Here is a 19,865-nt window from a genome sequence, read left to right as displayed (position 1 = left end):
GTGCAGTCCTTGACCTGGCTTGCCTGGCCGAGATGTAGCTCGCTGGGAGGACACTGCTGTAGAGGGTCAATTAAGTTAATAGGTAGTTTAATGAAGGTTGTTCCCCGTTGAATCTGTTGATGCAGCCATGCCAGCTGGGCAGGGAGAGAATTCTGCCCCTTCTGGTGGTGCTGGGCTAATTACCTTGGGCTCATCACAAGGGCACTAATGAGCACGTAAGGAAGCTCTTCCTGGCTGGCAGCTCTGGCGCTTGTGTTGGGARCAGCCTGTTGGCGAGGGAGCCGCCGCGAGCCCCGTGCCGCTCCGCAGGTCCCGTGCGAGGGAGCAGGGAGGACTCTGCTCCGCCGCATGCAGGAGTTGGGGAGACCCAGCTTCAGCTTCCTGAGCTTCTCCAGGCTCAGTAATTACTGGTCTCAGTAATTCAAGCGTAGGGCTTTCTTTTTTTCCCCTTTGGATCTCCTTGCCTCACTTTTAACATCAAAGTGAGATGAGCCTTAGAAATATCTGGAGTTGTATCATGTGAAGAATGCTGCATTAAATTGGTGATAGAAGCGGTTGRCAAGATCTGGATGAAGGGAAAATAATTGAACAACAGATGACAGAGGGTTTAATTTTTCCATAACTTCCTGGTATTTAAAAAATGAGCTGAGAAAGCGTTGTGTTGGTAGTATAATCCTGGTGTAGGAAAAAGGTCCTGTGAGTACTTTGAGACGCTGCTGCCMTGTGGGCCGATTCAAGATTATAATGAAAAGTTGGGGATGAGAGCAGATCCTTCTAACCAGCTCGTTGTTTGGCCATAGCTAGTTCTAGAAAAGATGGTAGCAGTGACCTACGAAATACATTTTGGCTCTTCGGTTAATGACAGAGACGGTGTGAATGCTGTCCAATAAAAATGATCTTCACATGTCTCCTGTAATACGTTGGTATCAGAGACTTCTCCAGGACTCTTGTGGTATTTCACAGAAGCAAAGCTCATCTATTATTAGGTATAGTGTTGATTCAAGGTTCTGGCATGGCACCTCAGAGCAGAATCTTTGCAGGCAAGGAGCAAGTAGTGCTCTCCGTCTCCCTGTTCACATGTTTCAAACCTTACCCTGTGAAACCACCCTAGAAAGGCAAAGAGATGTTCACAGAGTTAAAGTGATCCTCAATGCATTCGAAAATGGGCTGCTTATAATGTCCTAAGGGGGAAAATTGGTTAGTGGTTACCTGCTTATTTTGACTAGGGATTATTGTAAATTACAGGTGAGCTCTATCTTATTGCCAGACAGGTTTGAATGGATCCTGTGTTTGATGAGGAAAGGCTTCTAATTGTCTATATCCTTTCATTAAGAAGCGTTGTCTGGCAGTTGAATCTCGGGCTTCTCTAGCCAGTCCCTTGCACTTATCCTAGAGGACAAATTCAGTAGTTTGTGGTCCGAGTAACCCCTGTGCCTGTGTTGGAAGAACCCACAATGTTTTTGTCACGCTCACCTGTTTGGTTTGGCAACCAAGATGAACTAATGAAATTATCTATAAAACTAAAAAACCTTTCTAACTGTCCCCAGTAATGGTTTTGCCACACAGTGAGGAGTGTGTGAGGGGGCATTAGAGAGTTTGTATTGACTGGTGGGATTTGTGTAAAGCCCATTAATATGCTAGTGTATAGAAATGGAGAGTCCACAGTGCTGTGCAAATGACGGAGTGGTCTGTCTGCACAGCTGACTTCAAAGCACTGTGTGTATTTGTTTTGTTTTTTGCTTTTTTAACATATTTTAGTCTGTTGGGGACAGTGTATACTGTTGACATTTGCAGACAGTGTTTGCTGGAACTTCATGTAATAGAGTCCAGGATTAAATTTGTTCTTAGCTGCTAGTTCTTGTCTGAAAATTGCTGTCCCTCCTGCTTGCGTCCCTCTGCACGAGGCCGGTCTTCCTTCCTAAGCCACCACTGCAGGCCTTGGGGCCCGCGTGAGACGGCCGTAAATGAGACTGCCAGTGTGAACCGGTCCTTAGTGCTGCGAGCGGGTTCYGTCGTGTGGCGTTTCCTTTAGGAAGGTAGTTAAGCTTTACCTGTGGGTGCACGTCCGATAGCCAGATGTTGATCTGTGTGTGGTGTCCCTTGGCTGGGCAGTGCTCAGCGCGCGCCGCTCGCGCTGGCAGCGCGCGCCTCCCTGTGCCTGGAACAAACCTCTGTGGTTCCCGCCGGTTTTCTCTGGAACAAGTTTCTTGGAACCTGTGTCGTTTCCATAGCGCCCTTCTGCCACAAGGGGGTAATGTTGTTTCTACCCACTGTTTTCCCCATCTCCTAACAGAACCAAGGTTTCTGAATTATTGTGTAAAGAAACTAATGTAACTTGAAACTTTCTTTTTTTCCAGTGGAGTCCTAAATTTTGTTTCTGCTTTAGGAACCATACAACTTCAAATTATTCTTGTGTGTGAAATGTGTATGGATGAGGATAGAGAGTGCAAGCAAGAAAGTGGCTTATCCGGTTGGTTTTATATGGGATTGAAACGGATAAGAAGGTGGATCTTAGAGTGAAACTGCTATTTTGTTTTTCTGATGAAAGAATAAGTTAAAGCTATAACAGACCTGCCAGCTTCACAGAAGTCATCCCAACTTCTTGCTGTCTACCTAGCCTTCATGTAATCTCCCTTATCTGTTACACTTGCTCATCCCTTACCTAGACTCTCATAATATGAGGTTTATTCTCAGATGTTTGGCACATGTTGCCTAGAGTCCAGCTTTTACGTGGGAGTGTGTTTTTTATCTAGTTCGAGTAAGTCTTGAACTCTTATCAAAACTGCAGTCATGCGTGTGAGAAGGCTCTGGGTATGCTTTCCTTGTTGTGCATAGGCTTACTCATTAACCATGAGGGGATGCTTCTTTCAGTGCTGAACTGTAGATACTGCGTTGATTTGTGGCGATGCAGGGGCCAGGCTGTTTAAATTGGTTTATCAGGATAGGAACAGTGACACTTCTGCCCAGCAAAGATGAGCAATGTATAAAAGACAAGAAAGAGAATAGTCACTCTTGTTCTTGAGTTGAGGCTGGAGCCTGGGACTCTAATGTGAAGCTCCAGTTCGATTTAAATGACCAGTAGSATCTAGTAGCATCTTCTATCATCTCTGGCGACACAGATGCATGAGCTCTATGCACATAAGTAACAGAAGAGAAGAGAAGCAGCTGTGCCCAGATCAAACAACCTTGTCTGGATGTGCTGCGCTTGGACTGGAGGGTCCCAGAGAAGCCACCTGCAGACAGCATAGCAAGCCTATACCAAAGGAACAGCTTTTCAAGATATGCAAGCTATTCACATCTTAGTCAAAAGCTGGGAACTGGCAGGCTGTTTTTATGATAACCTCAATAACTATTTGTTTGAATATGGTTGTCTTCTAACTTTCAGTCAACCTGTGTTTAACCGTGATCTTTGTTGTAAGGTCATTTTCTCCCTCAGAAAATTTTAAGAGAAACAGATCTTTTTTTTTTTTTTTTTTTTTTTTTTGATCAAATAATAAAGTTAGAGAACATTTTGAAACATGCAACTCTTCAGTCGTTATTAAGGAGCATTCCTGAAGTCCAATTCCAACAAGATCCCCCTACTACTGTGTAGAGGCAGGTAAACAATAAGCAAAGCCCCAAAACAGTTCCACAAGCTGCAGTCTGCACGTTGCAGATAGCTTTCCAGTTTCTTTTTAAGGTGAACCCCTTGTAGCTAGGCCTGGAATACCAAACAGTGAGTTCACCCATTCTGTCTACCAGGGCACACCTATCTGCTGTTTTGKATCTGCAGGTTTGAAAAACCCTGCTTTACTCATCTAGCATATATGGTTCTTTTTTGAATAGAAGGAGGGGAAGCTGAACATTTAGAGTGACGACCTGAGATTGTAAACAAGACATTGTCCCTGAAGGATCACCAGTAAATCTTGGAGTTCAGTAGCAGTACAAAGCACAAAGACTGTTCTCTGCCCTTTATGCTGACAAATAGGAAAAATATGAAGCATTTTACAATTTGCTAATTTGAGCTCCATGGGAGAGGGCGCACCTGCCAACCATAAATTGGAAGCCTGACAACAGTAAATTTGTTTTTTCCAAGAAATAGCCTCAGCAGCCTGCACTTAATTCTTCAGCCACAATTGAAGYGCGTGGAGGAACGCTGCTATAACAGAGGCCTATTGTGGAAGTCAATCCATGCAGAAAAAGAGGTCGGAGAAAGGAAGTGGTCTGAGTGAGGAAATACCACAAAGGTATTTGAGAAGGTTGCTTCTCAGACYTTGTTGTTTGATGACTTAAGATGAACTCCTGATTTGCCTTAAAACAATTCCTGAGTGTTTTGAGTGTTTTTTTTTTTCTCTCCAAGAAACAACTTATGGACAGGCTCAGACCTGCTTCAGTCCCATGTGCTCAACTAAAAGCACTCAGTAACTTCCTCAGATGTGGAGAGGAGCTGGAGACATTGGCAGTACAATGAGCCTATATTTTAATGCTAATGTAAGCCCTTAATGATTAGATATGCAGTCACTTACATATAATGCATGCGTGCACTCGTTTTTCATGCTCTTTATAAATGCACGTGGCATGATGTGCCTGGGGACAAAGTGCTGTCATCCAGTTTTGCTTTTGCTCCTTCATACAGAATCTGGGCTGGAGAATTTGCAGTAGAGCACATGTTTACTCTCTGGGCTTGGGGCAAGTGGAGGGATCTCAGTAACAGAGCTGTAACCAAAGTAGCCATGGYTCTAGATTCCTCCAGTGGGGCTGTTCTGGTCTGCTGAATAGTTCACAGGTATTTGAAGCATTCTCCACATAGGTCTTTAGCTGACTGGGCCAAATGGCATTTTGTGTGAGGTAACTGATCCCCCTCCATTGCTCGTCTTGAGAAAGCACGTACTGGAACTGAAGCCTGTGAACAAACACACATCAGGGTTCCTGATCTGCCGGGAAACGGACTCATTTTTCTGTTGGAAATGCATTAGCATCAGGTCCCTCCCCATCCCTTCAYGATGCAGGGGAGCAGGGGTAAGTGATGACTGAACTGCCCTGCTGGTCATCTTTTGGCCAGCCTCCCGTGGTCACTCCAGACTGAACAGCAGCGTTTTAAGAGAAGTGATTGATGTGCAGTGGGACCTCTGTTTTCAATGACCTCAGAGGCCTGTAGAGATAGGAGTAAACCTTCTGCTCCCTCAGGAAAGGCACCTCCTCTTCAATTCCCTGTGGAGAAGCAGGAGCCCTGTGTAATTATCCCCGAAGCTGACGCAGATATGCCTGCGTGGGGAAGCAGAGATTTCTGCTGTCCCTGCAATCTGTGGTGCTGGGAAGTCCTAAAAGAAGAAGGATTTGAAGTGTACCCTATCTGTAGGAGAGCAGGTAGAAGAATGAAGTTGTCTTGTAGGCTCAGGGAGTTCACAGTATTTTGGCTGTGTTCTGGCCATGCTTTCAAGCCTGTTTTAATAACCATGGTGACTATAAGCAAATTCCTTCTAGCTGAATTTCTGACATAAGCAGGTGTTGGTAGGAATCTAGGTGCAGGTTTGTGGTGTCTGTGTCTTCGGCTTGGCTGAGGTGCCTGTTCCATTTGGAGCACTGGTATAAAACTGCTCCTGTTAGAGCAAAGCAGCAAGTTCAGTAGCTGGAACTGGCTTTTCTTTCTTCTTTCCCCAGCCCCAAAATCTTGTACCTACAAAAAAGAGAGTTCAAGATGTTTCCTAGTCCCTTTCATTTTCGAGTTATTCTCAGACTAATCAATACTGTCACAGCTGATCCAGGCCCTTTTAATGTCGTCTTGTGGCATTACCTCCTCATTGAACTGAAGCTGGTAAAATTTAAAAGTTAAGCATGTTCTTGAAGATGCCTGTGCCCTTTCTTCCAATTAAAAGATCTAAAATCCAAACGTTTCTGCTATCAGAATTCCAACTTTAATCAAAATGCAGAGGCCGATTCTTTGTTTTCTGTAATTGTGCTCCTTTCACTGCTGTCCTCAGTGTTCAGTCACCTTTTCGGTAAAAACAGAGAAAATAAAACGCATGTTTTCTTACTCAGACATAACTGTGTTTCAGTTTGTGTCTCTTGTCTTTTCRCAGGGCGCTGCTGAGTCTGTCTCTGTCTTTACGCTTTTCCTTCAGATATTTATTCGCAGTAAGATCCCCCTGAGCCTGCCTTCTCTAGGCTAAACCATCGTGGTTTTTTCAGCTTTCCTCATCTGACAGATTCTGCAGTTCTTTAATCATCGTAGTGGGTCTTTGCTGGACTCGCTCCACTTGCTCCATATCTTTCTGTAGTAGGGTGCCCGGACCAGTGCTGAGCAGAGGGGAAGGATCCCCTCCCTCCCCAGCTTGTAACGCTCTTCCAAATACAGCCAGATGCTGTTGGTTGTCTTTGCAACAAAGGCACATTTCCTAACTTATGTTCAGCTTGTCCACCAAGACCCCAAGTCCTTCTCTGCCATGCTGGTTTCCAGCCAGTCAGCTCCCAGTGCCTGCTGGTGCATGAAGTTGTTCCTCCTTGTGTGCAAGACTGCACTCAGCCTTTTGGAACTTCATGGGGTTGCTCTCTGTCCTTTTCTCCAGCCTGTCAAGATCCCTCTGCATGGCAGCACAGTCCTCTGGTGCATGAACCACTTCTCCCAGTTTGTAGTAACTATCATCTTCAGCTGGGAAGGATGTCTTCTCTGGCTCTGTTTGCCCTTCACAGTTAGAAAACCTTGATCTCTGAGGAATTTTTGCTACAAAGGCTGGTTTTGAAACATACGCAGGATCATGGATTGCATCTTTGCTGATGCTGCTTTCCGTGCTTACCTTAAGAAAGAAAACATTATTTTAAGAGGTGGCCTTTTTGCAGCACAATCTGAAAACACGGTCAAAAGGATGCCTAGGCTTGGGTATTCATAAGAAAGATAGCCAGCTATTCCTGTATGTCACTGGGAATGAGGAATTTAGGGTAGGGGTATGAAAGGGATGGAAGGACTAGTTTGGAGGATATAAATTCTCATATCAAATTTTCAGTGCTGGAAATTATTGAGGATAAGGCTGAGTATCCCCCTCTTGTATGTGGTTCCAGTTGCCTGAGGAAAAATATGCCCCTATTGTGTGTCTGTTTCTATTTGGGAGCTGTTTGAATTCAGTCCCAGTGCCAGAATCTCTATGACTAACCATAACCACGCGAAGGCTGAAATGGGCTAGAAATGTTAGCATACAGGTGTCAGAGTAGATTGTTAAGAATTTAATTTTGGAAATCATCTTTTCAGAGAATCTTTAGAACTGCATACTGATTACTTCTTTATTTTAAGCTTGAATGTGAAAGCTGCTGATAGCTATAGTGTTTGGCTGTTTGAAAAGAAATATAAAACTTTTATAAAAAATGAAGCTATGGAACAAAACTCCTGATGATTTCTGCTCATGTCACTTCAATTTACTCTTTGAAATTCTGCAATATGTTGCAGAGGTTTCTGGTGAAATTGTTTGGGTTTTTCTTTTTTTCTTTTTTTTTTTTTTTCCCCCCCCTGTTCTGAGAAGGGAGGTTCAAAACCCGAACTAAGGGATTTCATGGGGTGACATTGTTGTTTAGTGTGTATGTGCAGACCAGGAGTGATCTCTGGGAGCCTATTGGGCTGGTTAACAGTTAATAATTGGGCTTGGATTTGAGGGAGGATAGCAGGGTTATTGAATAGCTGGAGAATATTCCTCTCTGTGCTCTGGCTTTCTTGTTAAGTTTTGCCCCTTTGTAAGAGGAAGATGACTGAATAGAGTCTAGTCTTACACTGTCACTGTTTTATGTTTGTGTGTTTAACCGTAGGAGCATATCCGTAGGGACCAGCACTCAGAAGTGACTGCTAGCTGTAAATCAAAGGACTGGAAGAGGGATGGAATACAAAAGAGTGCAGTAATTTCACCTCCAAATGGGCAGCAGGGGATGCAAAAGCCCTTTTACAGAAGATATAAAACCCTGGGAGGAGATTCACAGAAGCTGCCAGTGTTGTCAATATGCTTTAGCATGTTGATAGGCTCTCGGTTTCCCTCTCGTCTTACGCGTGTCCTGTAACTTGGACCGAGTTTATTTTCCCCTTCAGTAGTGATTTTTTTTTTTTTTTTTGCTGTTTGCAGACCCAAAGTAAGTGAGGGAGCATAGGAAGGATGTTCCATAGTTATCGATGTCTGATAGGAAAGGAGGCTGCTGAGAACTCAGCACTACTAAACAGAGGCAATTTATACCTCCTGGTAATAATAATAATAATAATAAAACAACCCTCTCCCCCCACCCCACAATCCTGTTCCTGCTATTTTAGCTAGCAGGATTAATCTTCACCACCAGGGTGAGCAGGATTAATCTTCACCACCACGGCATTGACTGACAACCTGGAGGATGTTAATGTGTGGGTTTTTTTTTTTTCCTGGTGAGCGGGGGAGGAGAGTGGAAATTGCAGTTTCTCTTCTAATTGTACTTTAGATGTCATTTCTGACAATTCCATATTGTCTAGACGGGGATAGAGGAGCAATCACTCTCACAGAGCCTAGTKTTAATGTGCTGCAGATCTGGGCAGCGAAATGGGGGGGAGGTGAGGAGAGGAATTGGGTGCTGCAGCCTCCAGGAAGGATTCTGGAGTTGAGCATTATCTCCTGAAATGTTTCCAGAGGAGGTTTCCTGCAAGCAAGCAGGACGTGTTCTGGCCTCTCTCTGCACCCTCCTCTCTCTGAAACTGTTAGAGGATCAGTGGCTAGCGCTTCCCTGTGTCAGAGCTGCTACTGTTCCTGCATGGATCATCTTTTCCCCTCTTAGCAGAATTGCTATAAACCTCAGCGTGTATTTTGATGGGATATTAGGCTTACTGAAAATGAATAGTCCTTGAGTTTTCTGAGACTTTGGACAGGTTGACAAAAGCTATGTAGTATCCAAGACTCCTAAAGAATGCAACGTGAATAACACTAAAAACCCATTTTCACACCTTCCTTAGGGATAGTAGGTTACAGTACCAGTATCACAAATGAGACGCTGTATTGGTGGTCCTGTATCTGTTATTGAAGCCATTTGTCAGTACTGAATGCATTCAAATCTGCGACTTGGGCCTCAAGAGCTTAGTGTAGAACAAACTGGTTAAATTACAGATTTTATTTATGTCCAGTACCCTGGTTTCAGTACAGATTTTGCATGGAACTTGGGACCAGTAAGTACAGAAATAGTCTATCTGGATCACAAAGATTGCATGTTGCCTTTGTTTTGTTTGTACTCCTTTTATGCATTGATATCCAGCTGTTTTTTGCTGTTAATGGTCTGAGAGGGCACCGTAACAGGATGATTAAGATTTGGCAATTAGATTTAAAATTGGCTTTAACCTTCAGCAGTTACTGGTAACTGAACTGTTTTTACCCGTGTGGTTTGAACGTAGCCCTAGCAGCAGAGGGGTCCTAAGCACCAGTATAACACAACAACGGAGGTGATTTTGGGGTTGCTGCCTTGGTGTGCTCTGCTTGGAGGTCATGTTAGCTCTGACCGTTCAGCCCCAAGTACTCAGAGTCCTGTGGAGTGGGTTTAATGGTGAGCATTTGTCACTCCTACCCCCTATACTGGATAACAACTGTTCTTTCTAAGGAGCCTCTCTGATAAAGGAGGTGCTTCCAAAGCAGCAGAGGTTCCTAGTGCTTCAAGTTGTGGTACAGCAAGTAGTTTGGGTGGGATCACAGGGCTCTGAGGGCTGTGTTTACCCGGGTAACTGGCCAGCGAATGTCAGTCAGTTGCTCAGAGAGCTGCTGGTTTGAAAGCAGCCGCAGAAACACCTTTCAGCCCAGATGTCAAGTACTTTATAGAGCCGAGCTCTTTGAGTATTCATTTCCAAGGGTCACTGGGGATGTAAAGTGGAGAACTGTGGGTTTCTCAAACTGCTTTTTCCAAGCCAAGCAGTTTGCCTCCTGCCAGAGCTCTAACGAGCTAACTCCGATGAATGCCTCGCCCCTGCATCCATCCTCCTCCTTTTGGCCATGCCCCTTTGGTGCCCTCGGCTTGGTGTACCTTTGAACATCCTACAGCTCAGCTGATGGCTGCCTTCTGAAGATGGTCCCTCTAATTCAATGCTCTCTCCAGGCAGTTGTGAGCCTTTGCAAATGGGAGAGAAGTACAGGAGCAGAATACCAGAACAGCAGGGCTGCAAGGGACATAAGGGGATGGTCTTGTGTGAGCACCAAGAATTTTGACAAGGGTTACGAGTTTGACGGTGAATTCTGTGCGTGCTTTTCCAGGACAGTGCTGGTGTTGCAGGGAAACAGCCTCCTTGGGAAGAGGGAACGTATTAGGTTGCTCAGACCTGGCAAGGAGGAAACTGCTGCATCTGCAGCTCTGCATTGACTCAGCTCTGCCAGGATCTGTGTGTTAGGGGAGCATTTTCTCCCAGGTTAAGCCCAAAGCGGTCCAAAGTGCTGAGAACTGCACATTTGCAGGTCGGGGAGCGCTCCCAACACTGGCCAGGCAGAGCTCAGCTCCTGTGCTGGTCAGGAGCACCCCGGGCATTCCCGTGTTCCCCAGCTCTGTGGGAACACATAGCAGTGTTTTATGGGGCTTGTGCTGCGTGTTTGGCTCTGACGCAGAACAAGGTAACTGCCCTGCTTTTGCTGGTTTGCTCAAGCATTATTTGCAGGATAAGAAGCCACCACTTTGGACTTAGTAATAAGGTGATCTAAGTTGCTGGAGGGAATGCTGCATATTCCCCTCGCACAGTGATTAGGCAGGACTGTGCTGAGYGAGGTGGCAGCCTCTGCACATCAAGGCTACTTGCAGACTGCTGTTTGTAGAGGGCTGTGTTATATAAGCAGCTCCGAAGATCAGACTCTAAAGAAATATGTTGGTTTTGTGATGCCAGGAACCCGGTCGCTGAACTCTGAGTCAGCAAGCTAGAAAGGGGCCAGCTGAATGCATAGAATGACAGTTCTACCAATTTTTATTCCTTCTGGGGGGGGATGGATTAAAGCAGCTTAAATATGGTGCGAGTGCTGGGTTATGAGACAGTGACTTTAGGTATACATCATAAAACTGCTCTGCTCTTTGTTCAGGATTTAGCTGCGTTTGCATATATTGACTTCTGTGCTCGGAGAGAGGTTTTGGTAAGCYAAGATTGAGGTGTGATGAGGTCTTCCTAGGGAGCCAAGAGACTCCTCATATCTACTGGTGTTGAAGGTTAGAGCTTTTGACTCAGTAACCTGGGGAATTAATTCATCTCAAAGTTTAAGAGATTTAATAGCTGTTCTTGAATAAGACAAAGGGTTGCCAAGCGACTTTTTTTGTCAGAGATGGGGGGGATTGGTTCTGCCTTCTGCAGAGTCCCGGCGCTTTGCAGTAAGCACCAGCTCTCTCAATCTGACACGTGCCTTTCCTAAAACTGGGGCAATTTCTTGCCGTTTTCTGTATCCTACATTTGTAATGTGGAAGGAAAAATTTTATTCTTGGAAAGCAATACTGAGCTGCCTTGAGAGCTTCCTTTTGGGGAAGGGGTGAGAGAGGAAAAGGAGGAATCTCTGATTTGCATTTCTACTATATTTATCTGAAAAACATTCTGGTTGGGCTTGTGTTCAACATCTCCTTTCTCTTGTGATATTAAGACTTGCTGTCAAGAAACAGAAAGTTGCACATGGATTATATCTGGCCCGTCTTCATTCTTTTCTGAGGAGATGGATGTTTGCTGTCCTGCATGGCRACTGGTAATTGCGAATAAGGAGTGTGGGGCTAAGACTGACTGATTCAAACTTCTTTCTCACCAGGTGTGTGTGTGAGAGGGAATTAAAACAGACATGCTGATTGATCTCTGACTTTCAAACCATGACAATTTTTGCTCGAGTTACAGAGGTTGGTAACGAAGTGTAGTAGGGGAGCCCAGGCAAAAAGACTTGCAAGGGATCTCAGCAGCCTTACAAACTTTTGGTAGTTGATTTTCCACTCTCTACACCCACCCCAGCTCAACTGCGCCGGGAGTGTTAAGGTAATGGCTGCAGCAGGCTTGAGTGAGTCAGTCTTGAAACAAAGCCATGCTCTGCTTTGTGACAAGAAGCTACATAGAGGTGCATGTAGAAGCCAGCGTGGAGGATATGTTCCTGCTATATACTTACATTCTGCTGCCTGTCGTGACTCAGACTTGCTTCTCACATATTCAAGCTGTCTGGCTGCATTTGCGTACATTTACTTTTTGGTGAATATTGGTATCTTTTCCTGTGGTAGATTAAGATACAGAGGAACCAGGCTTTTTTTCTGTGTGTGTGTGTGTGTGGCTAAAAAACTCTTAAAAAAATTTTTTTTGAGACTTTGAGACTAAATTTGAGTAGGCAGTAAGCAGTGGGTACCCATGGTCCTTGGCCTATTGCATTGTCTGATGCTGGTGCTGATACAGGTGTAGTTTTGTGACAAGCTGAGGTGGTCCATCTCCAAAGAGAACTAGCATTTACATCTTTCACTTGAAATTTGAGAGCAGGAATAGGAACTCTCTTCTTTCCTGTCTGAGATGCTCACTCTAATGTATAGTGAGAATATTGTGATTTGAATAGTTATGTAGCAAAGTCTTATGTTATCGTTTAGTGGTTAAATATATCATAGAGTTCTTTGCACCAGAGATGGAAATGTTTTTAAGAGATTTCAGAAATTAGAGCATAAGGAGAGTGATGCTCCTGACTGACCTTTGATTTCGTTCCTTGTTTTTCCCTTTCAGGAGGTTGCTGGAGTCTTCCCTTATTTCATTATCTCGCTATGATGGAGCAGGGTCCCGGGAGCATCCAATCTACCCAGATCCAGCCAGGTAAGAACAAAATGCTATCTCAAGGCACTTTTGTCTTAAAGTCCAAAGCATTACCTGCATGTAACTCTCAGAATCATTTGGAAATGGTTCTAGTATTTGGCCTGTCTCCTTCTGTGTGACTTGTCATGGGCAGAGAAGGCAATCCAAACGAGAAGATGCTGTCTAATCCTGGAGTGAATGGGGAAAGGAGGAAGAAATTGCCCTTAAAGTTAGTGCATGAGTTGCATTAGTGCAAATGATTTGTGAAATCATTTGGGATGGAGAACACTAGGTGGCAAGCAGGTGCAACAGTAGATGAGATGAAATCAATAAATTTAAAAATTTTTTTTCAAGAAAAATGAAACAAAAACATAGTTGATTTGGAAGGAAGAGAGAATGCAGTAAAAGTAGTTAGGAGTTGATGTAAACAAACAGCATGCTTAGAAAATGGAATGTTTCCCTAAATGTATCTGCGTGAGATAGCGCAACCAAAGTGCTAAGTCTACTTAACTAAGAACAAAATACTGACAATTATTTCTGAAGAATCGTGAATCATTGACATTAGACATATAAACAACTGTAGTGCTGCTTAATACCCAGAAGAGGTGGGAGTATTTCACAGGACCAGAAAAAGCAAACATGGTAGAGTTATCAAAAATGGAAAGAAGTGATCTTTGCAGTTACCACTTAGTGCATTAAGAAAGCAGCAGATGGGATAATGTGACCCATAGACCCTGTCAGAAGGGATAATAAAGTCATGAACAGTAAGCAGCATTGGAAACTTTCAAAGACCAAATCGTGACAGATCCACTCTCTTTAGTGGATTTAGCAAAGATATCATAGAATCCTTAAGGTTGGAAGGGACCTCTAGAGGTCATCTGGTCCAACCCCTCTGTGYATACAGGGTCACCTAGAGCGTGTGGCACAGGGCTGCGCCCAAGTGGGTTTTGAAGMTCTCCGAAGAAGGAGAGGAGAAAAATGAAAGAGGAATATTCAGTAGGTGTAAAATGCATCTGATTTAGCCTCTTGAGGGATCTCTGACATGGTTGCATGAGTTAAAGGCTTCTGGAACTTATCACAAAGGGATTTACAAGAATCGCGTTGTATGAAAATTAGGTATCTTTGTTGAAAGTTGTCTCTCCTCACTAATGTGATGGCAAGATCTGCATTTTGCTATAGCCTTGTATGCACAAGTTCTGAAATAAGAGGCTGTGTTGTGAACGGCCCACACGGTGTAGTTACGCTTGTAAATAACTCCAAACTATCTCTGTGTAGATAAAGCTCTAAAAGTGATTTTTTTTCTTTCTTTCTTTTACAAGAGAGGTTGCCCTAGAATGATAATTCAGAACTCCAGAATGGTATGAATGATGAGATGCAAGTAAGGTGAAGTGTGGTACTTGCGTGTAAGGTCACCGGAAGACATACTGAGGTTACTGCAGGTTTTGGCAGCGGAGTATCCAAATTGTGTTGGTAGATGTAAAAGCTTTCTACATGGCAGCTGATGGAATGAAAGGCAGAGGGATTGATTTGCCTGGAGAGGTGAAAGCGAAATTTTGCAAGTATTAAATTAAAAGGAATTATGATACTGAGATCAATTTATGAATACCGTGAGCTGTTACATGGCTGAAAGTGGACAGTTCCTTATTTTCTAGAATACCTATTCCAATGAAGACAGATTTCTWCAGCAAAGTCGTTTTGACTATCTAGGAGCTGCATTTTAAGAAGGAACCAAGAGGGAGGGCCTGCCTGGATTGCTCTGCTCTCTCTTACCTTCTTCCTTCCCCCTTTCCCCCCTCCCCACTCACTCCCACGATGAGCCTTAATAATGTGTATGAAAAGGGAACATTGGTGAGACATTTTGTAGCATAAGGAGCATTGTCAAAATGCTCTTGTAGCAATTTCTACTTGTGGCAGTTTTTGAACTGAAGTGGCATTCTGCACATGGAAGTTCAGCTTTATTTTTTAGCTTGTGGTTGCAGATATGGCAGACTGAGTTTATAAAAAGCTTTGGAAGAAAAGGCCAATGTTGAATCCTCTTCTCAGGGGTTTAGTTCGTTCCATGAAGTGTCGCTCTGTCCTTTTCAAAAGATGAGATACACAGATCTACTCAGCATGAGCTGAAGGTTTGAGTGGGGTAAGATCAGTGTGTTCCTCTATCGAACTAACTGATGTGCTAGGCTAGTAGGATCTTTTTAATTGTCCTTTGACCTCACTAGGAATTGAGGGTTGTGATTAAAAAATAGTTATTGCATTTTGAGCTTTTTGTAGCATCTAAAGTTTGCAACAGGAAGGTTAAAACGTCCAGATGTCCTTAAACAAGAGAGTGGAAAAAGTGAAACAAAGGTGAAATAAACATACATATATCCTTCAGACCAAGCTGTTCCCAGTGGAATTTTTTAAAACTTCATGTATATGCTGAGGATCTTAAGTGTTTGTTTTAGTTTGTTTTATTTTATTAAACTTTTATGCTGTATCTACTGCTTCTGAGGAGTGATGCTTTATTTGAATAACCTAGGTCAGGAATGAGGCAGAGAGAACGCTTTTAAGTTACCTCAGATTTGGAAGGAATGGTGCAGACTGCTGCCATCTTTCCCAGTGGCCTCACTGAACTTCTGTTAAGGTCAGCTTGGCTGCTACGTCATTCTCCATGGTTTTTACACTCACTAAGCCCAGAAAACTGAAGCTGCGGAAGAATTTACCCTCCAAGTAGAGCTGACATTAAAGAACGCTCTATACTAATACATTTAAAATAGAGAAATTTTTAAACGCTCTCAGACTATATCTATAAAGTGATATAAATTTAGAGTGTTTAGGAGATGAGTCTCTAGGCAAATCTAAAGGACTAGTTGATATGAAAGATACCCGGCCCTCAGGCTGATGTTTTGGCAGCCTTGAGTGTTGCCTGGGAGTCGAAGGCTTAAGTGGAAAGGAAATGACTAAAAGTAGTTGTTTATACAAGCCTTACCTTCAGCTCAGGGGTTAGTAATAACTATGCACCTGTAGTAATAAGCAAGAAAATTAATAGCACCAATCAGGTAACCACTTCAGAGTGTGTTTGCTGCCTGGGAAGCATTTAGAGATGTAAGTTATAACAACAGCAGCAGACATCGTAGCCAACTGCATCAGGGCAGGGCTTGATGAGCGGTGTCGCTGCTTCTGAAATGCCAGGGAATTTGGAGGTTTGCAGAGCAGTGTCTTGCTCTTGAATGCAGATCTGCCACTGCTTGTTAATGGCTGTTGTGGGAAGCTGGACCCCAACMTTCTCCAGCTCATGTTTGTGTCATTTTTATTTTCCTATGGAGATCCTAAAATGGGGAGTATGAAGAGAAACAGTCTTTGCTTTAAAAAAATGCTGCCTGTATATAGAGCTAGTCCATTTGAATATCTGACTGAGGATATGTCCTATCTAGCAGCTCCTTTGTATTCCTGATGCCATTCAGAGCAAGGTATTAGAGCTTTCCTAATGCCAGCAAAACATTCCTCCAATTCCTTCTCGTATAGACCCTCCCTGGCCAGCAGCACTGCTCAGTGAGCTTTCTCCTATAATAATGCTCCCTCCCTTTCCCTAAGGAAAGCACTACCTCCCAGTGAGGTTGCTTGCCGGAGGAGACAGGAGCTGCCGGCTTCTGGCTTTTGCACTGCAGCTTTCCGCCCACTCGGCGCCTCCTTCCGCGGCTCCGTGTGCTGGCGGGACGGGCGCTCCTACTCGGAGCCATCTGCTTCAGTCCACGGGGTCCCGTTGCCTCCGGGAGCCGGTGGGTTTAGCTCTTGTGGTGGTGTCAAACACAGCCTGCAGTCCGCTGGGCACTAGCTTGCTTAAGAATTACTGGACAAATTCTGTGTTTTGCCWCTGTTTTATTAGAAGCACAGGTGAGAAGGAAGTGAACCAAGCAATGTGCTGTGCCTGGCTTGTGTTTAGGCAGCTGGTAGGCTAACTTTGGTCAGAGGCTGCTTTGCAGCTGCGGTAAATAGCTGGATGATAGGCAGGGTGTTTATTGTTAACCAGCATTTCTTATGCCACTTCACAGCCTTCTCTGTCTCCAGCATAGCTAAACCTCTTCTGCTGGCTCTGATGCGAGTTTGTTGCATCTATATTCAAGGAGAGAATCAGCCTGAAAAATAGAGTCTTTTTTTTTCCCTACATGTGTCCATCTGCAGAGATCTTTTCCTTGTTCTATTGTGTTRATTATGTTTCTTTCCTTCTCTTTGCATGTGATGCAAACACCTTTTTTTGTTTATCAGATTTAAGCTTCTTGCGTTCCCTTTGGAAATCATCTTCGCAATCTCTCTGTTTTGCATAACATGTGCTGTCAGGAAGCTGAATTTGGCCTCTGGTCATCCATTATTGCCAGCTTTCATTGCTTAGTCTTTCTTGCTATTCAGACAAGCATGTTTTTGCTTTCTCTTGTGATGCACAGCATATTTTGAGAAGACTAAACATCTGCAAATCTCATTCTTCATAACCTCTCTGAGTTTGATGCTAACAAAGAAAAAGTTTTGGTGATTAGATTCTTGGGCTGATGAGACTGATGAGTTTGTGTTTCATGGTGTTTGTCTCATTTCCATGGTCCTTTCTGTCATTCTCTGCACATCTCATGTTATGGGCTTCTAAGGAATACACAGAGTCTTGGCTTATGGAAAAATCCAGCTAAGAAAATTACTAGTGCATTGTCATAATGCCTTACTTTTCTTTTTTACTTGACCATTCAGTCTTCAGGGAAGTCCAGTGAGGTACATATAACCAGGAGCAGCTGTAATTTGTCAAAGTGTGCATAAAAGATCTGGGAAGAAAGGAAAACAAAGCGCTTGTGTGTGACTTCCCCTCCCGCTTGTGCTGCTTGTTGACTAAACCTTTAGATCTTTGAGCCTGCAGTCTCTCTGCTCTGTCTTTTTATCAAGGTAGCAATGTGGTACAGGGAACTTCATGTTATCTCGTCTTACTATCATGTTACCTKACCTCTCATGTTATCCACATGACTTGTGATTCCTTCTTTCTTGCCTTCTTCCTTTGCTGTATACTCTGAACATGTGAAGGAATGGGAGACTGAATGTATTTGATCAGTGTCTGCAGCCAAAACATTAGCGCAATCCATCCTTTCAGGAGATGGTACACTTCTCATGCTGCTTTAGGGAACACTCTCAAAATGCTATTAAATGTAGTATTCCTTTGAAATACGATTTTAGGGATAGTAGCAGAGCACTTTATCAGACCTGATCTAGTTGTTTGCAGCTCCTGTTGATGAATATGAATCTGCTCATATTTACACTAAATCTCATTCCCAGTACTTCCCTATAGAAGTACTAGGATTTTTTTTTCCTCATGTAACAGTCATATTATCAGGGATGATTGCCCCTAGCTGTAGTGTAACAAAGTGAAACGATGTGATGTTGGCCACTGTAAGATGGAACTTTACCCTGGGGAGACCTGATAACATTACTGGTTTACAAAATCCCCACTATTTGGATTACAAAGTAGTTAAACAGATATGTCAAAGTTTTCTTCCCCACTTGATACCTGATATTTAATGATGCTCCCACCTTAAGGTGCTCCCAGAACAGCAGGACCTTGATTCAGTGTTTGTGTGAAGACTGCTGCTGGTTTCCTCTTTGTATTGTAAGCAGGGTTGAGATGGAGTTTGGGCTTTAATTTTAGCAGGGATACCTAATGGGATTAGTTGTTTGAACTGGTAACAAAATGAAATAGTGAAAGACTCTGAAGAGACTGTACTTTTCTGTGCTGTGGATGAGCTCTTTCTCTTTAGGTAATATTTTTTGTCCGGGTGACAGTGGACTCGTGTGGGAGTGTAATCTATAGAGGGGAAGTTGCACTTGCTTCTTTATTTACCTCTGCCTTAGTCACTGTTAAAACACAAACAGCCTATTTTGGGTTGTGTTCTGATTGTCCAGGAGCTTGGAGCTCAAAAGGAAGAGTAAGACTGGCTGTCATTTTCTGCTCCTGTAATGAGTGTCCATCTTYCTCCTTCTCAGGTTGTCTCCTGCCGCATATTATGCTCAAAGGATGATCCAGTATCTTTCCCGGAGGGACAGTATTCGTCAGCGCTCTATGCGATACCAACAGAACCGTCTCCGCTCTTCCTCCTCCTCTTCCACTTCAGAGAACTCAAGTCCTTCTGTGGAGGGAAATGATCTGGAATTTGAAGATTTTGAGTAAGTGTGTGCGCTGCCTTGCTCTCTCGCTTGGGTATGTTGTGAGTGCAGCAAGTCTCTGTGGCTTCCTGTTACTTAGCAAGCAAAGACATCCCAAGCTTCTTAAAGGAATAAGATAAATGAAGACATTCAGTCACGAAAGCAGTGATTGCTGCAAATGGGGCCCCGTCGTTTCTGATATGCAAATGAAAGGTGCCTTTGGCATGTCGAGCTACTAGYCACACTTAAGGGACTGGTATATAAAAGCTTTCAAATCTTAGGATAGAGCAGAAACCACTAAAAGGCTTTGCCAGACTTCAGACCTTTGGTCTAAGGCTGTGGTTGGCAGCCAGCAAATTCTGTTTCTTTTACTTGCTGTAACTGTAGAGTTTTGTCGGATTAACTAAAGTTCCTGGGATTGCTTTGTGGGAGACTTGGTGATTGTGAAACAGTGTCAGGATCAAACTTAGTTTGATCAAGATCAAACTTAGTGATATCTGATGTGAGGTAAAATCCTGCTGATCAGCAGAACAGAGGATATGAACTTTCAAGTCTGTCTTCCGTGATTCCCTTTGAATATGGGATTTTCCCCGTCTGCTTTAAATATTTGACCTATTTTTCCCTCCCTTTGTGTATACTGTGATTAAAACATAGGATGATCATGAAAGTAGTCTGTGGAGGTAGTGTAGGGAGGTGTGTTTGGCTGAGGGAAGCTGTGAGCTGCTCAGAAGTCTGCACTTTTATGCTGCTGCTGGCAGAGGATGCTGTGACCCACCAGAGCGTTCATGCTCACTTGCTGCAGTGGCACAGGATGAGGTGGCTAAACCAACAAACCCGTGTGCCAGCCAGGATCATGCCAAACCTCCCTGTCTCTTATGTGAGGGTGAAGTCCCCATGTGAAGGGCACTGCTAAAACTGATTTAAAAAAAAGAAAAAAAGTAAGAAAATTAATCCCTTTCCAACTTTTAAAGTGGTGATAGATTTTTTTTTTTTTTTT

The 19,865-nt window shown here is 43.6% G+C and overlaps 1 protein-coding gene across 3 annotated transcripts in view; it reads left to right on the top strand.

The window, feature by feature from the left end:
• The window catches only part of AMBRA1 (autophagy and beclin 1 regulator 1), a 121,388-nt gene that overhangs the window by 16,190 nt on the left and 85,333 nt on the right, over window positions 1-19,865 (top strand). For all 3 annotated transcript variants that reach the window (XM_026035131.1, XM_026035130.1, XM_026035129.1), the window contains 2 exons: window positions 12,656-12,742; window positions 18,710-18,889. In XM_026035131.1, coding sequence (XP_025890916.1) covers window positions 12,656-12,742; window positions 18,710-18,889 — 267 coding nt within the window. The remainder of the gene's footprint in view (window positions 1-12,655; window positions 12,743-18,709; window positions 18,890-19,865) is intronic.

This window comes from Nothoprocta perdicaria, unplaced genomic scaffold (genome assembly GCF_003342845.1).
Source record: "Nothoprocta perdicaria isolate Ctin4 unplaced genomic scaffold, notPer1 scaffold_156, whole genome shotgun sequence".
Classification (NCBI taxonomy): domain Eukaryota; kingdom Metazoa; phylum Chordata; class Aves; order Tinamiformes; family Tinamidae; genus Nothoprocta; species Nothoprocta perdicaria.
This window is presented reverse-complemented; position numbering and strand designations above follow the sequence as displayed.